We start from the raw sequence: 13,866 nt of genomic DNA on the forward strand, positions 1-13,866 counted from the left end.
CTGCAGGAGGGTTCATTTGTATTCTTGCCCTGGGCCACAAAAATTGGGAAAGGCTTGCCCCTGTATCTACACACTTGTGATAAACCCTCTTTGAATTCACTCTTTTTGGGTGTGTCAGCAGTTTCCTGTTGAGAAGGTACACAATAAAGAGCCTCTGCAGAGCACACACTGGAAGCCTGAAAGCGAGACTCCTGGCCTTGGAAAAGGATAAGATCATGCAGGAGGTCCCAGCTTAGATGCCAGGGCAGCCAAAGCACCATCTCTGCTTAGAAGAAGAATCAATCAGGGCTGGGGTGGAAGGAGGTTTGTGGCAGTCCACACACCCTGTAGCAGAATCATGCTTGGCTGCCCATACAGGAGGCTTGGTGAGGTAGAGCAGAGAAGGCCAACAGCTCAGTCCCAGAATACGGAAGCCGGGGGTGCCCAGGCTTGGCTCCATCCCTATCCTCCCACTGGACTGCAAACACTCAGTTATACAAACGGGCCATTTCCCCTTCTAATGGACAGGGGACCAACACAAATACAACTTTGCTCTACATTTTACTGATTGGCAACTAATTGATTTTGAATCTGTATCAACCTCTTCATACTACTTAATAGACATCTGAAAACAGTTGGTAAAGCAGCTATTTGATTTTCTGATGGGGGACAGAGGGTGGACATAAGGGAGGGAAATAATTTAAACAGCACAAGTGATTCTGCCCCAATTAACTAGATGATGCGATCTGCTATTCCCCGAGTCTTGGTGTCTGTACACTGCTCATCATTCAGCAAGAACAAGTCCTTTTTTTTTTTTTTTTTGCGGTACACGGGACTTTCACTGTTGTGGCCTCTCCCGTTGTGGAGCACAGGCTCCGGACGCGCAGGCTCAGCGGCCATGGCTCACGGGCCCAGCCGCTCGGCGGCATGTGGGATCCTCCCAGACCGGGGCACGAACCCGCGTCCCCTGCATCGGCAGGCAGACTCTCAACCGCTGCGCCACCAGGGAAGCCCCAAGAAGTCCTCTTACAGGACTTACGCATTTCCCACCACTGTACCTGGTGTATATCATTCTCTGCTGGGTGGGTGATGGACACACAGGACTTCCAAGAGTAATTTCAGCTTTGTGCCATTCTCCCCCTAAATGCTAACTTTAGAACCTAATCCCTGCTGGGTTTTATCATTCCAAAGAGAAAAACAAAACATTTAAGTAGAGCTTTCTAATTTTAAACTTTTATAGCCCCAAAAGAATCTTAATCCAAAAAGAATTTGAAACAACGGTTCCCAAAGTTAATTTGTTCTGAGGCCTGTTCTTTGCAAACTGAAGAGGGAGGGGATGGGGGCCTTTGAGAGGCGAAGGTTTCATTTTGCTTTTTAAACAGAGGAGCACCACATCTCCCCAGAGGTGTGGTGTAAGAGATGGCCATCTCCCTGCTCCCAGTCCCCTCCCAGCTATCAACTTCAGTGGTCCTGCGCCTCTAAAATAACACCCAGGTCAAACAAACCACCTAGAAGAGGGTTGCTACCTAACTGTGGGTTTTGCTTAAACCAGTTAGGTGTAAATACACTTGTAAGTCCCCAGAGGGTTCATAACCACAGTGATGTTTGCTGTTCCCGTGAGGTTATGCAAACACCAGCTATGGCCACACACTTAGGTGCATGTCAATAGAAGGTACTGCACATTTCCCACAAAGATACTCTCACCCGTCTTGGAGATTGCAACTCTAGCTTGTTTGAACCCAAAGGAAAACCCGGGATAGAAACTGTCAGATTCCCTGAGTGCCAGTCGCTGTGCACAGCAGAGAACGCCTTTACATAAATGCAGCGTGGTACCTGACAGTAAGAGCTAGATAACATCAGCTCCGGTTATTGGCGCAGTCTACGGTGTATGGCGGCGTTTTAGCGCAGACTGGCTTTGTGCTGTTTTTGAGGTAGGCTGTGGGGTGCAGGAGAGGAGGAGTAGCCAGTCTGCTGAGTAAAGAAGGAATAGAGGCTATTGAAGCCACGGAAAAATGCCCAGGAAGACCCACATAATAGGAATAGTGTCTGAGGCCAGTCCGTAAAGGTTGGCAGGGAGGCTCTGACAAGTCCAAGTTAGAAGGGTGGTTGGACAGAGTCCAGGAAGGGGCTCCTAGATCAAGCTTAACCATCAGTTCACAGCCTTCTGCAGTCAGAAAGCCCAAAGCAACTGCTGCCGGGGAAGCCACGACAAAGCCCAGATCATATCAAATGCGCAACTGACAGTTACCCAGCAAAACTCCTAGGGCTGCTGCGGAAGTGACCCCAACCAAGAAAGCTCCCATGGGACCAGCTGTGGCCAGAGGAAAGGATCCTCCCAGATCCCCCCATCCCCCTTCAGGTTTCTCATACTAGAAGGAGTTACAGTAGAGCCCAGAGCAATCAGAACCTGCCAGCACCCCTCACATCAAGATGACGACTGGAAAGGAATATAAACATTTTATGGAGGGTGTGTACTGGGTGTGAGGCACTGAGGGGTGGCATTGACCAAGCTGCTCTGCATGAGCCCCAAGTGGAGAGGGCTCCATACACCAAAGAGGCGGTGGCGGTAGAGAGGTACCTAGAGGCACCGTGCAGCCAACCGAGGTGAACAGGACGGGGCAGGGGACGCAAAGGACACGCCTCCTGTGCACAGGCTGTCAGTGTGTTCATTAGGGCAGGGAACGTGGCCAGTTGTGAATGAGCCTTTCACATGACCATTTTAATTCCAGAGTCGTTTTGACAAGGCCTGAAGAAAAAGTTACAATCTTGGCCCTTTTTCCCTTTCCAGTTCATCCCTGCTTGGTATCTGGTCTCACTCACTGAGCAGGGAACAAAGCCAAACTGCCCCAGGGATTGGGGGCAGGGAGCTGCTGACTCTTCCACATTTTCTCTGGTTCTGCATTTTCTTTCAAATGGTAAAGTGAGGGGTGGGAGAGAATCTAGGCCAGGTGTATCAGACCCTCTGAGCAAAAGCTGAAGGGGTAAGAATCCTTTACTTGGGTCCCCATGGGCGTGGAGTTGGGCTGAGCCTAGGCTCTTCGAGCCCACATTCTTACTTCCTTTCTTGTGAGTCTGGGATTCTCCAGCCACGCAGGAAGGCAGGTAGCACTGCACTGTTGCAGAAGTAAAACGTGAGCTGGTTTCCTCAGCTTGGCACTAGGGGGCTCTGAAGCACAGCATCTTTCTCCTAAGGGGAACAGCTACACTTGCCTAGAAATGAAGACCAGGGTGCCCTTGGGCCCCACCTGCCAAAATCCTCTTGTCATTCACACAGACATCCCTGGGAAGTGGGTCTCGCATCACGGTTCAAAAGGGATCAGTGATTTCTGAGAACCCCGAGAACTGCATGCCAAGATGGGGTTAGGGCATAATTCTTCCTGTCCTTTGCTCTTGGTCAGTTCAGGCCGTCGCAGACTCACAGCTTGTGTCCCACGTGAAAACCACATCTAGAACGGCTGACTTGAGAAAACCACCTGGGCACATGTAGAAGAACCAAGAGCCAATAACAATGAAAGCTGACATTCCACACACCAAGCTGTGCAGGTCTGTGCACCAAGCTGTGCAAGTCCTGCATGTGCACGTCTCCTTTAATCCTAAATTAGGAGTCAAAACAAATCTATTAGGAAGGTACACACAGAGATTGCCAGTTTGGAGCAAACCACAGCGGAGGACGACCAGCACTGGAAACTTCAGCCCAGGGGATGGAAAGCATTCTCACGTACCTTGGCTGGGGTGAGTCATGAGGAAGGACACCGACACCCTGAAGGGGAAGTCAGCCTTCGCAGCCTGTCCTGTTCCTGTGTCACAGAGAGGCTCCAGCCGAACACGTAGGAGGTAGCATGGTGATGTGCCTGCAGGGCAGACTTGTTCAGCATCCAGACACTTTTCAGTTTGTCCCCCCTCTTCAGGCAGGAGCAGCTACTGCCTAAGGATAAGGTAAGAAAGAAGCTGCTCTGTGGCCACATACCACCTCAGCCACAGGTGGACCTGGCTCCCGGACTCCAGCGCTGCCCCACTCTGCTTGGCAGCCCTGGCCAAAGCCTACTCCACCTTTCCATCTTTCTCCTGTGGGACCACCGGAGCCTTCACTCATCACTTTCAAGACAGCCCCACCCCTGGCACACTTACCATTGCTTCTCCACAGCCCAGAGCTGATGCAGCTCCAAGGCTTTTTTGGTGGGTTTCAATTTGAAGCCAACCTAGCTTCTAGGTCCTCCACTGCAGCTTTCTGGGGCCAGATAGCTTCCAGCCCTGCCAAGCGTTACATGACCATAGGTCTGAATATATTCTCGATGACTTCTAAACAATTAACTCATTACGCATAGATAATAATACCTCATCCAACAGGAAATACAGAGGGTGCTGGGCAGACAACAAATTCAAACTAAGTGTTAAAGGGTTGCAAAAATGGAAGCTCATGTTAAGTGAAGATGGTCTCTTTCCAGTGGTAGAAAAGAATTCTCTCTCCCCTTCTAACAACTCAATTTTTTTTTTTTAATTCTTAGGATTCAGTTCACCATATCCCTCATCAATATTACCTCAAAAAAGAAAACACATCTGCAAAACTCAGGTCCCATTTAAGATGCATGTTTTTATTGAAGTTAAAAAAAATTTGTAACCAGACAGAAAGAATAAAATAGACAAGAATGTTATAATCTGACTATATAATATTCTCTCATTCTTGGTGAATCACTAAAATATAACAAAGGATTGTTCTCTATGCTAATTTTTTAAGGTTGTCCAGTTAGACCATTATTTGGTATCCTTTCAACAGGTTAACCTCTTAACTATTTAGAGTTTCTTCTCAGAAACATTCATATATTATACAGAAAACATTCATAGTTTATTTGGGAAACATTCATATTTTATACAAATTTGAGACGAGACCAAAAAAACAAAAAACCAAAAAAAATCCACACAGTTGTAGCTGCAACACTATCCTAGCTGCATTGTGGTGATTATGTTCAGTCAGCTGTCCGCTATTTACACCTGGATTTTAATAGTGTTATTTACAGAGGGGCCAAAAGCACTCATCTAAAGTAAAGGCGCTCGGGTTTAATGTGCACTTTCATAGCCCTATGAAAACACAACCATTATATACACTGTAAACACCACAGGGCATGAAATCCATCTCCAACCACAAACATCAGTCTCACAGATCAAGCATACAAGGTCTAAGGTAAGGTGCCTAACTTTTCTTTGTAAGCATACTTTTCACCCAAGAGTACTGCTATTCTCTTCATAGGACACTATTCACTTATTTCAGATACGGTGCCAGTGCTCAAAACATGCCCAGAACCCCTTTTTGGGGACTGCCTGCATAGTCTGCGATGAACTCTGCTGAACATTCTTGACGGTGGCAAGTCTTCTTTGAACAATCCTTTGAAGAAGGATTCGATTTGGGAAAACAGGCATAGTTATTCACAGCCAAGTGGATCAAACTGTGGGATACAGCCCTGGATCAAGCATGAGGCACCACTATAAAACGATGAGACCGATTTTCTTGTACAGCTCGTAAATTCAGAGATTTAAGATGCCTGAGCAATGGCAGTCCTGATGGAGTAGCAGAGGTTCTCCTGGAACGAAGACTGAGAGGCAACACTCACTGGAACGGCGTATCTAGGTGGTGGTTTGCAGTTTTAAAGATCAATCCCTTGCCTCGCACATAAACTTCAGTACTCCTCTTCAGTGTCAGTCCCTTTTGCTTTCTTATGGATTGCCCGATTAAAGCTATGGCAAGCAGGGACCCAGTGATTGTCATGAAGCCCCAGCTTACAGCCAGGGAAGCCCTTCTGAGACCGGTGGCAGCACATCCAGTATCCCGGCCCATAGGGCAATGCCTGGCAATAGGGCTTGGGGTGCCACCGGCACAGGGACACATCCCCTTTCACATATTTTTTCTTGCACTGCTTGCACGGATCCTCTCTATAGCGTGGATCCCGAACCCAGCGAGAATCTGCTGGCCTGATATTGTAATATTCAATGATAAACTTGAAATAGCAGCAGGTACATTTAAGAGCCACTAAACTCTTAGTGGGAAGTAACCTGAAGATTTTCACCATAATGTGGTGGGGCAGAAAAGCCATGTACTGCTGAGGCTCCAGAAGCTGCTGGATTTTAAACCTGGTCTCCAGAAAGTCATGCGACACCTGCTTCTTCCAACTGGATGCCTCGAGCACTGGTAATGTACTTTCCACAGAAGCCAGCGGGACAAATGAATCAGCCGAGACACTTTTTTCCTCAGATGCACTGTCACCCTCAGCAGCATCTTCAAGCTGACTGGCCTCGGAAGACTCTTCTGTTGTGCCTTCATTCAGCTGGGAACAGCCCGACTGGTGCTGACCAGATGGCAAAAAAAACAACATCCCTGGAAGTGGGTCTTCGCAGGACTTTGAGCTGGAAGGCTGGTCTTTCTCTACCTTGGACACAGTGATACTAATGCACAAAGATTCTTTTCTTCTCTGATCACGATTTTGGCTAGCAAGAGGCACAAGCTCTTCACTCATACCATCAATAGCATCTGGGGGCAATTCAATGGCTTGGGGACAGGTGCGAGGAGGAAAAGGTGACCCAACAAGTTCCTCTGTCATTTCCACATCATGTGTATTGCTGTTTTTCATGGCAGTCTGCTGATCTGGCTCTAATTCTGCACTGTCCGTGTGCAAACTCACGCCTGCTGGCAATGAGGGACAGCCCCGAGGAGCGCCGTCCCAGGCCTGGTCCCCCTTGGGAGAACAATGGTCAGCTCTTAAGGGGCCACAGTCCACAGATACAGACCCCACAGTTTTCACCTGAGTGTCAGGTACCTCCAAGGCGCCTTTGTTTGTTTTGCTTTCCTCAGCCTGGGTGCCATTCACAAGCAACACGCGGCCCACATTGCGACGGAAGCTGTTATTCCTCGAGAGGCTCCCAGGCTCACGCTGGCTCTGCCGCTTCAGGCACTCGGACTCCAGCCTGGCTACCATGTCAAGGACACGGACTGGCTCACTCTGTGGTTCACCAACCTCAGGATTTCTCCTTTCCATGGGTTCTTCACATGCTCCTGGGGCAGACAAGGGCTCGGGGGCTGGGGGCACACCTCTGGATTGCCCGGAAAACCGCACCACAGCAGGTGAGTTAGTGCAGTTTTTCGCACAACTGGCTAGCAGAGCACTGGCTCTTTGCTCGAGGAAGGCAACCATTTGTATGACCGACAGAGGCCTCCCGGCATAGACTCCGTCCCCGTTGTCACTCACGTAATGCACAGAACAATGCTCGATGCCACACGCAAAAGGCTCAGGTTGGTAGCATCTGCTGTTGACTTCCTTCATCCTTTCTAACTGTATCTTGGCTTTTTTAAGATCCCCTGATTTTTTCCTTCTTTTAGTAGCTCTCCCATCAATATCCCAGGAGCTTTTTATTTTCATAGATCCTATTCTATTACTACACTGGTGGGCTGCAAAGAATGCAATCTTTTCCTTGGTATTTCCCGGTTTCACGACAGCCCAGATATCAAGTGGCCCTTCCCCTTCCTCACCCTGGTGGATTGTTGCAGACGATGCATTCTTCTTGGTTTTAACATTCACACTGCTCTCTTCAGGACTGTTCCCACTCATACTGCACAGGACATTTGGAGAAAGGATTCCAAAAGGCTTTCGAGATGATGCTTTACCAAGAGAGGCTGAAGGAAAGACACTTGGTTTCATACAGCTAGCTTTGCATTTTTCATCATTTATAGCTTGTTGGTGGCTCATAGGAGTTCTCAGAGTTTCCTTGCTGATTTCCAAAGGTCGCACTTTCTTCTGGAGTTTCCAGTATGGCTTTAGGTGCATAACAGAGGCTCTACAAGGAGGAAATACACATTTGATTAAGATACTGATTTCATTTTTAGAAAAGCTTTTTTTTTTAAACTTACACTCAGATGGTTCTAGCAAGTAATAGAAACATTTTCTATCAGTTCACTAAATCTTTACCAACTCTCATTTCAGCTAGTTTTTAACGTACAAATCAAGAACAACAAAAGCAAAAATAACAACTTTCCATGGTATACAGACCAAAAAATAAATGGGTGAATTTCAGACTGACTAGACTACGTGAATTTCAGACTGACATTAGTTAACATTCTATACATAAAATTAGTGCTTTAAATGTAAAGAAATTTGAACTTACTAAAAACACTCAAGGGTCAGTACAAGGCACAGTAAAGAAGAAACGGAAGTATAAAAGGAACCCATCCAGAATCTCTAGTATAGTAACACTATTTCTTTCTAAGTCATCACAACTAGCATTTTATTGATTGCAAAACAGTCTATCAAAATTGTTATATTGCTTTCTAAGCTATTCCCATACTGTTGAATATTTTAGATATCTGTATTTTCACTTGTCTGCTTATGTTGCTTTGCCCATCTATTAGTGTTGATTTTCTAAACAATGTACTTGTGTAAGCTCTTAACTGTTAAATTTTCTGCAAATTAAATACAAAGCCCACAATCTTTATTAATTCACTAGTTCAGAAAAACAGTGCCTGTTTTGTCCCCTGGCTAGGGGTGGAGATGGTAACCATTTTAGAAATTATAAAGATGATTGATTACATGCAGAGACATGTGTTCTAGTCCTTGTCATATCACTAATTAGCTAGACAGGGTGATTTTACCTTGGGTAAGTCACTTCCTCTCTGGGTCTGAGCTGAAATGTTAACTGAGGGGTTGGAATACTAGATTATTTAATGATTTTGTCAATTTGTATGTCAAAATATCCCACTGCTACACAGAACACCTGGATTGAGGAAAAAGTGTCTCGTAGGGATGCCTGGTCTCCTACAAAGTAAACCTACAGACCAAAATAAACATCTGCAGTCACAGATGTGGAGCAACAGCAAGAACTTTCACAGGTCTAAGCACATGGGCTCTCACTCACTCTCGCCCCTGGGGACAGAGTCTAAGACACACACATTGGGCAATCCAGCATATCACTTTCTCATTCGCTCCGTAACATTTACCCAGTGCCTGCAATGCGGCAGCCTCCATGGGAACTGCTTTCAGGTATCAGTTTTATTCATCAAGAACGAAAGTGATCAGCCAGAACAAATTTACCTTTCACTTCAAATTTAATTCCTAGAGTCCAGTCTCAGCTAAAAGAAGAAATATGGATATGAATATCTTCTAGCTAGGTAAACAGAAATCTTACTTTTAAGGCCCACAAAGTACCTTTTAAAAGATACCCCTGAAATAGATCAGATTGATTTGTTTCTGATCTTTAGCAATTATATCCTACATCTGTTGAGATCTCCCCCCTTTGTGCACTACAGCATTTTTAATAGCTTTATATTTTATAGAATTACAGAAACATTATGTTCTATATCTATAATTTAGTCTTATAAAAAGAGCCACCCAGAATTCTTCAAGAACAAGATAAAGATATATGAATAAAATAAATGAATAAAAGAGGCACATCTAGTGCCATCTCTCTGTCAACAATTTTCTGGTTTTTCATATCCCTTCAATCCCTGTCTAAGTGAAATCTAAGAAATGGAGGTTGTTGAAAAATCCAATTAATTCTCACATAATGATCTCATTACAGAATGTCTGTGAATAAATTTAAGCTTCAGCAATGTGTGTGCCATTCTGCATCACACAATATGTTCTCTTCGCATTCCTCCCCCACAAATTATTTTAGGTGCCATTATTGATAGACAGCAACATTTGGAAGAAACTAATGTGATTGCAGATGGCTTTTGTTTGTGTATATTAACCTGTAAAGTCAGCTCAACTGATACATTACTAATAGACAAGGTTTCAGCGGGATTAAAACAGGAGATGATCCCATGGAACAAAAGTGAAGACAGGTACAACAGCGAATGAAAAAAGCCAGTAAGGTCATTCGATGCAACAAGGGTGACTGCTGGAGGGTGAGTGGTGATTCTGTGGGACCCCCAAAGGAAGCAGAACCTTTAGGCACAGGCTCACGTCCTCCACTGGCTGAAGGATGGCTGGAGTATTAACCTCTCCCCCTTCCTGTGCTGGGCTTGATGGCCCTGAGACAGAAAAGTGCTGGCAAGACTCAAAGAAATGGCAAAAATCTGAGTCTGGGTTGAAATCAGTGGTGGACCATGAGGATATGATGCAGAGCATCAAGGGCATCTACTGCAAAAATTCATAAAATAAAAACTTTACATCTCTAACAGATTACATCAGATGGTGGTGCTTTCCCCACCCCTCCAACTCACCCCCTCAAATACAGACAGGCACCGCAGAAAGCTCCAGCCAGGTTTCCATGGTTGCCAATCTCTTTGCACAGGAGTATTTTAAAAGTTCGCCACGATAAAGTCCTGCTTTGTTAAAGTCCTGCTTTAATGCAGGGTTATAGCACCTACCCACACATGAGTGTTCATTAGACACTCAGAAATGTCCTTGTAAAAAGTTAAGATTCCTGGGCCCGTTGAATCAGAATTTCTGGGACTGGGCCAACAATCTGTTTTTTGTTTTTTTGAATTTTATTTATTTATTTTGTCTGCGCCAGGTCTTAGTTGCATGGCACGTGGGATCTTTAGCTGCGGCATGTGGGATCTAGTTCCCGAACCAGGGATCGAACCTGGGACCCCTGCATTGGGAGCCCGCTGTCTTACCCACTGGACCACCAGGCAAGTCCCTGTTTTTAACCTTAGATTTAATTCGGAAGGGAACTTAAAGGTCACGTGTTAGGGCTTCCCTGGTGGCGCAGTGGTTGAGAGTCCGCCTGCCGATGCAGGGGACACGGGTTCGTGCCCCGGTCCGGGAAGATCCCACATGCCGCAGAGCGGCTGGGCCCGTGAGCCATGGCCGCTGAGCCTGCGCGTCCGGAGCCTGTGCTCCGCAACGGGAGAGGCCACAACAGTGAGAGGCCCGCGTACCGCAAAAAAAAAAAAAAGGAAAAAAAAGGTCATGTGTTAGATCTAAGCATGTCAGGGGGGTTCTGGATGTGGGCTGGGGGGCTGGGCTACTGACAGGGGTGAGGTGGAACTGCCCAACAAAAAGCCGGTGGGACAGTCCATACTGAGGCGTCTACTCTAAAAGATGCGTCAAGACAGACCCATCTTCTTACCTGTTATTCTCTTCAAAACACCAAAAAAGTCAATGGCCATGTTATTGCCAAATTTCCTCTCCAACTCCAACTCCTCAGTTTCTTTGACACTGCTTTCCCAGCTCTCTTCTTCTCCAGCCTTTAAGCACTGATGTATTCCTCAGAGTTCTTTCTTTTTCTAGACCATTATTACTCTTAAGCTATATATCTAAGTGACCTCATAGTTTTAATGACCACAGATTCATGACTCCCCAGTGGTATGCTCTCCCAAACGTCATATCCTATGACATGCCTAACAGACATACTCACCTGGATGTCAAAAAGAATCTCAAAAATCAAAATGACTATTTAATGACAGCACCAAGTACCTGGTCAACCAAGCCAGAAAGTTGAGTCACTTCGATTCCTCCTCCCATCCAATCACCAAGTCACCCTCCCTTCTTGTTCATCCCTAGCACAACTGCCCTAGTTTTAGCTGTCATATCTTACCTTTGCTACACTGTCGTTAGCTACAGGAAAGCCTAACCTCCTCATCCATGAAATGCAAGGTCATGGAGCCCACCTCAGCCAACCTATCACAGCTTCACTCCTGCCCTACCATAATTCACACTTTGGAAGCTTGTTCACAGACCATTACCACAGGACCAAGTAGATGAAGGCCAATCATATCACCTAATACACAAATTTTAAGGCAGGCAGAGCCATAAAACTAACGGAACAGCTTCCAACTTTTTTCATACTAACTGCCACCCATTTCTTTCTATCCATTCATTATCTGAAATTTACTAAACACTCTGGGTTGGATATTAGTGTTGCAATTATGAATAAGACATAGTTACTGCCCTTAAGGAGACAGAAAATCAAATAAGCAATTACGACAGCATGTGATATGTGTTATAAGGATAGTACAGGTGCCGGGAGTCCACGAGGGGAGGAAGGGGGAAGGAGAGGACAGAGAAGGAAGGAGTGTATGAAAGGAAGAGAGGAGACCACCAGCACCAAGCTTAGTCTTGACGGTACAGAAACAGGTCAGAAAAGCCCTGAAGGAAGATAAACAAAGTCCTAAAAATTCAAAAGGTAGGTGAGGTAGGTGAGAAATAATCAAAGTCCCAGCTAAGGTGGACAGACAGAAGTAAATGGGTTAGAAAGGAAGAACAGGCAGGATTTTAGCTACTGATTATAAATGGAGGTTGAGGGAGTGGAGTCAAGGATGAGTCCTCAAGGCTACAGCAACTGGACGAAGAGTGCTACCTTTTAGTGAGATGGTGACAAAGGTAGCCGAGCAGATTTGGAGCAGGGGAAACAGTAAGTTCAGTTTTTAAAAAATGCTGCATGCAAGCTAGAGATACCTAGTAGGCAGACTGACACAAGTCTGGCCAAGAGAAATATGAGGAAAGGAACAAGACAGTTGTGACAGAAATTCAATGAGGAAAAAGTTTTCTGGACAGAGATTACATATGTCTTTTTCCAACATTTTCACAATGAACATATATTGCATATATTACCGTTATAATAAGAAAAAATGTACATAAAAATAAAGAGCAATCACACACCCTAGCAAGGTCATATAAAGAATTCTGTCTGGGGGAATCCCCTGGTAGTCCAGTGGTTAGGACTCCATACTGTCACTGCCGAGGGCCCAAGTTCAATCCCTGGTTGGGGAACTAAGATCCCACCAGTCACGTGGCGTGGCAAAAAAAAAGGAAAGAAAAAAAGAGTTCTGTCCAGTTAGTGATGGAGACCCCTGGTGACTCTGCTGTGAGGAACTGCAGTGGGTGAGTAGGGCAGAGCCAAAAACTCATGGTGAAGGAGTGAATGGAAGGTGAAACAGTGAACGTTAGCAACTTTTTCACAAAGTTTAGCTATAAAGGAGAAGGTCTTTGTACATACCTGTCACCTTAAATCCTTTCCAAGAATAAATTGAGATATAATAATGAATCAATTAAAACTTGAACAACTTTCCTCCAGTAAAGACCAAAATCTTGCTTTCAAATAATTCCAGTATTCTTTATTGACTCTTAATTTCTGATTTCAGCTCAAAAAAGCTGGAAAAACTCTAACCTAAACATATTGTACAATCCAAAAATTAAGCCATGGGAGAGAATTTAACTTTGCAAAAAGGCCTAGATAAATGCTAAAGTCTAAAGAATCACACTAACTCTAGTCTATAGAGGACTGAACTTGATCAATGAGGAATCAAATGGTAATATGCGATCAGAATAAGGGAAAGGACGAGATTTCTCTTAGTGCTAACAGAGTTCGTGCTAATAGGAGCCTAACATCGAAGGCCTGTTTCCTAACTTGTCACTCCTAGTCCACAGCCTTGCCCATCTAAACAGGCTAGAAGATAAGGTGTTTCCTTTTTCTTTCTGCTTTATTAAAGCTTCAGGAATGCTAATTCCAAAGAGGAGTCATTTATTAGTATAACTGGAGCTACTCTTTATTTACAAAAGGTTAGAGGAATAAACATAGAATAGTCCCTGAAACATCCCTCCCATGGTACCTTGAGAGGGGAAAAAAAGTGTACAGTAAATAAATCACTGTTTCTTTAAAAACATAAAAGCTTCCAGAGAACAGCTTATGACCACCTTCTTCACTGGACCATTATAGAAACGATAAGCAACTTCAACGAAGTACTCCACGTATATAAACAAAATCCTTGTTTTTTGCAAATGAGGTGACAGAGCTAATATGACTTTTGAAGCCCCAAAGGTAGATAGTAGAAGAATTAAGATTAGAATCAGATAAGTCTCCCAGATCTATATTTTCCTTGCTTACAAAAATAAATAAATAAAAATTAAAATCCTAGGTTCAATCATGACACAAATAGAATTAAATAATTCTGACAGC

General features: G+C 44.9%; 1 protein-coding gene across 7 annotated transcripts in view; it reads right to left on the bottom strand.

Moving 5' to 3' along the window:
• Positions 1-4,556: 4,556 nt before the first annotated feature.
• Positions 4,557-13,866, bottom strand: part of FBXO34 (F-box protein 34) — an 85,733-nt gene continuing 76,423 nt past the window's right edge. For all 7 annotated transcript variants that reach the window (XM_079912351.1, XM_079912352.1, XM_079912354.1 and 4 more), the window contains one exon: positions 4,557-7,800. In XM_079912351.1, coding sequence (XP_079768477.1) covers positions 5,652-7,800 — 2,149 coding nt within the window. In that variant the 3' untranslated portion in view covers positions 4,557-5,651. The remainder of the gene's footprint in view (positions 7,801-13,866) is intronic.

This window comes from Stenella coeruleoalba (assembly GCF_951394435.1).
Source record: "Stenella coeruleoalba genome assembly, chromosome: 2".
NCBI classification, from domain to species: domain Eukaryota; kingdom Metazoa; phylum Chordata; class Mammalia; order Artiodactyla; family Delphinidae; genus Stenella; species Stenella coeruleoalba.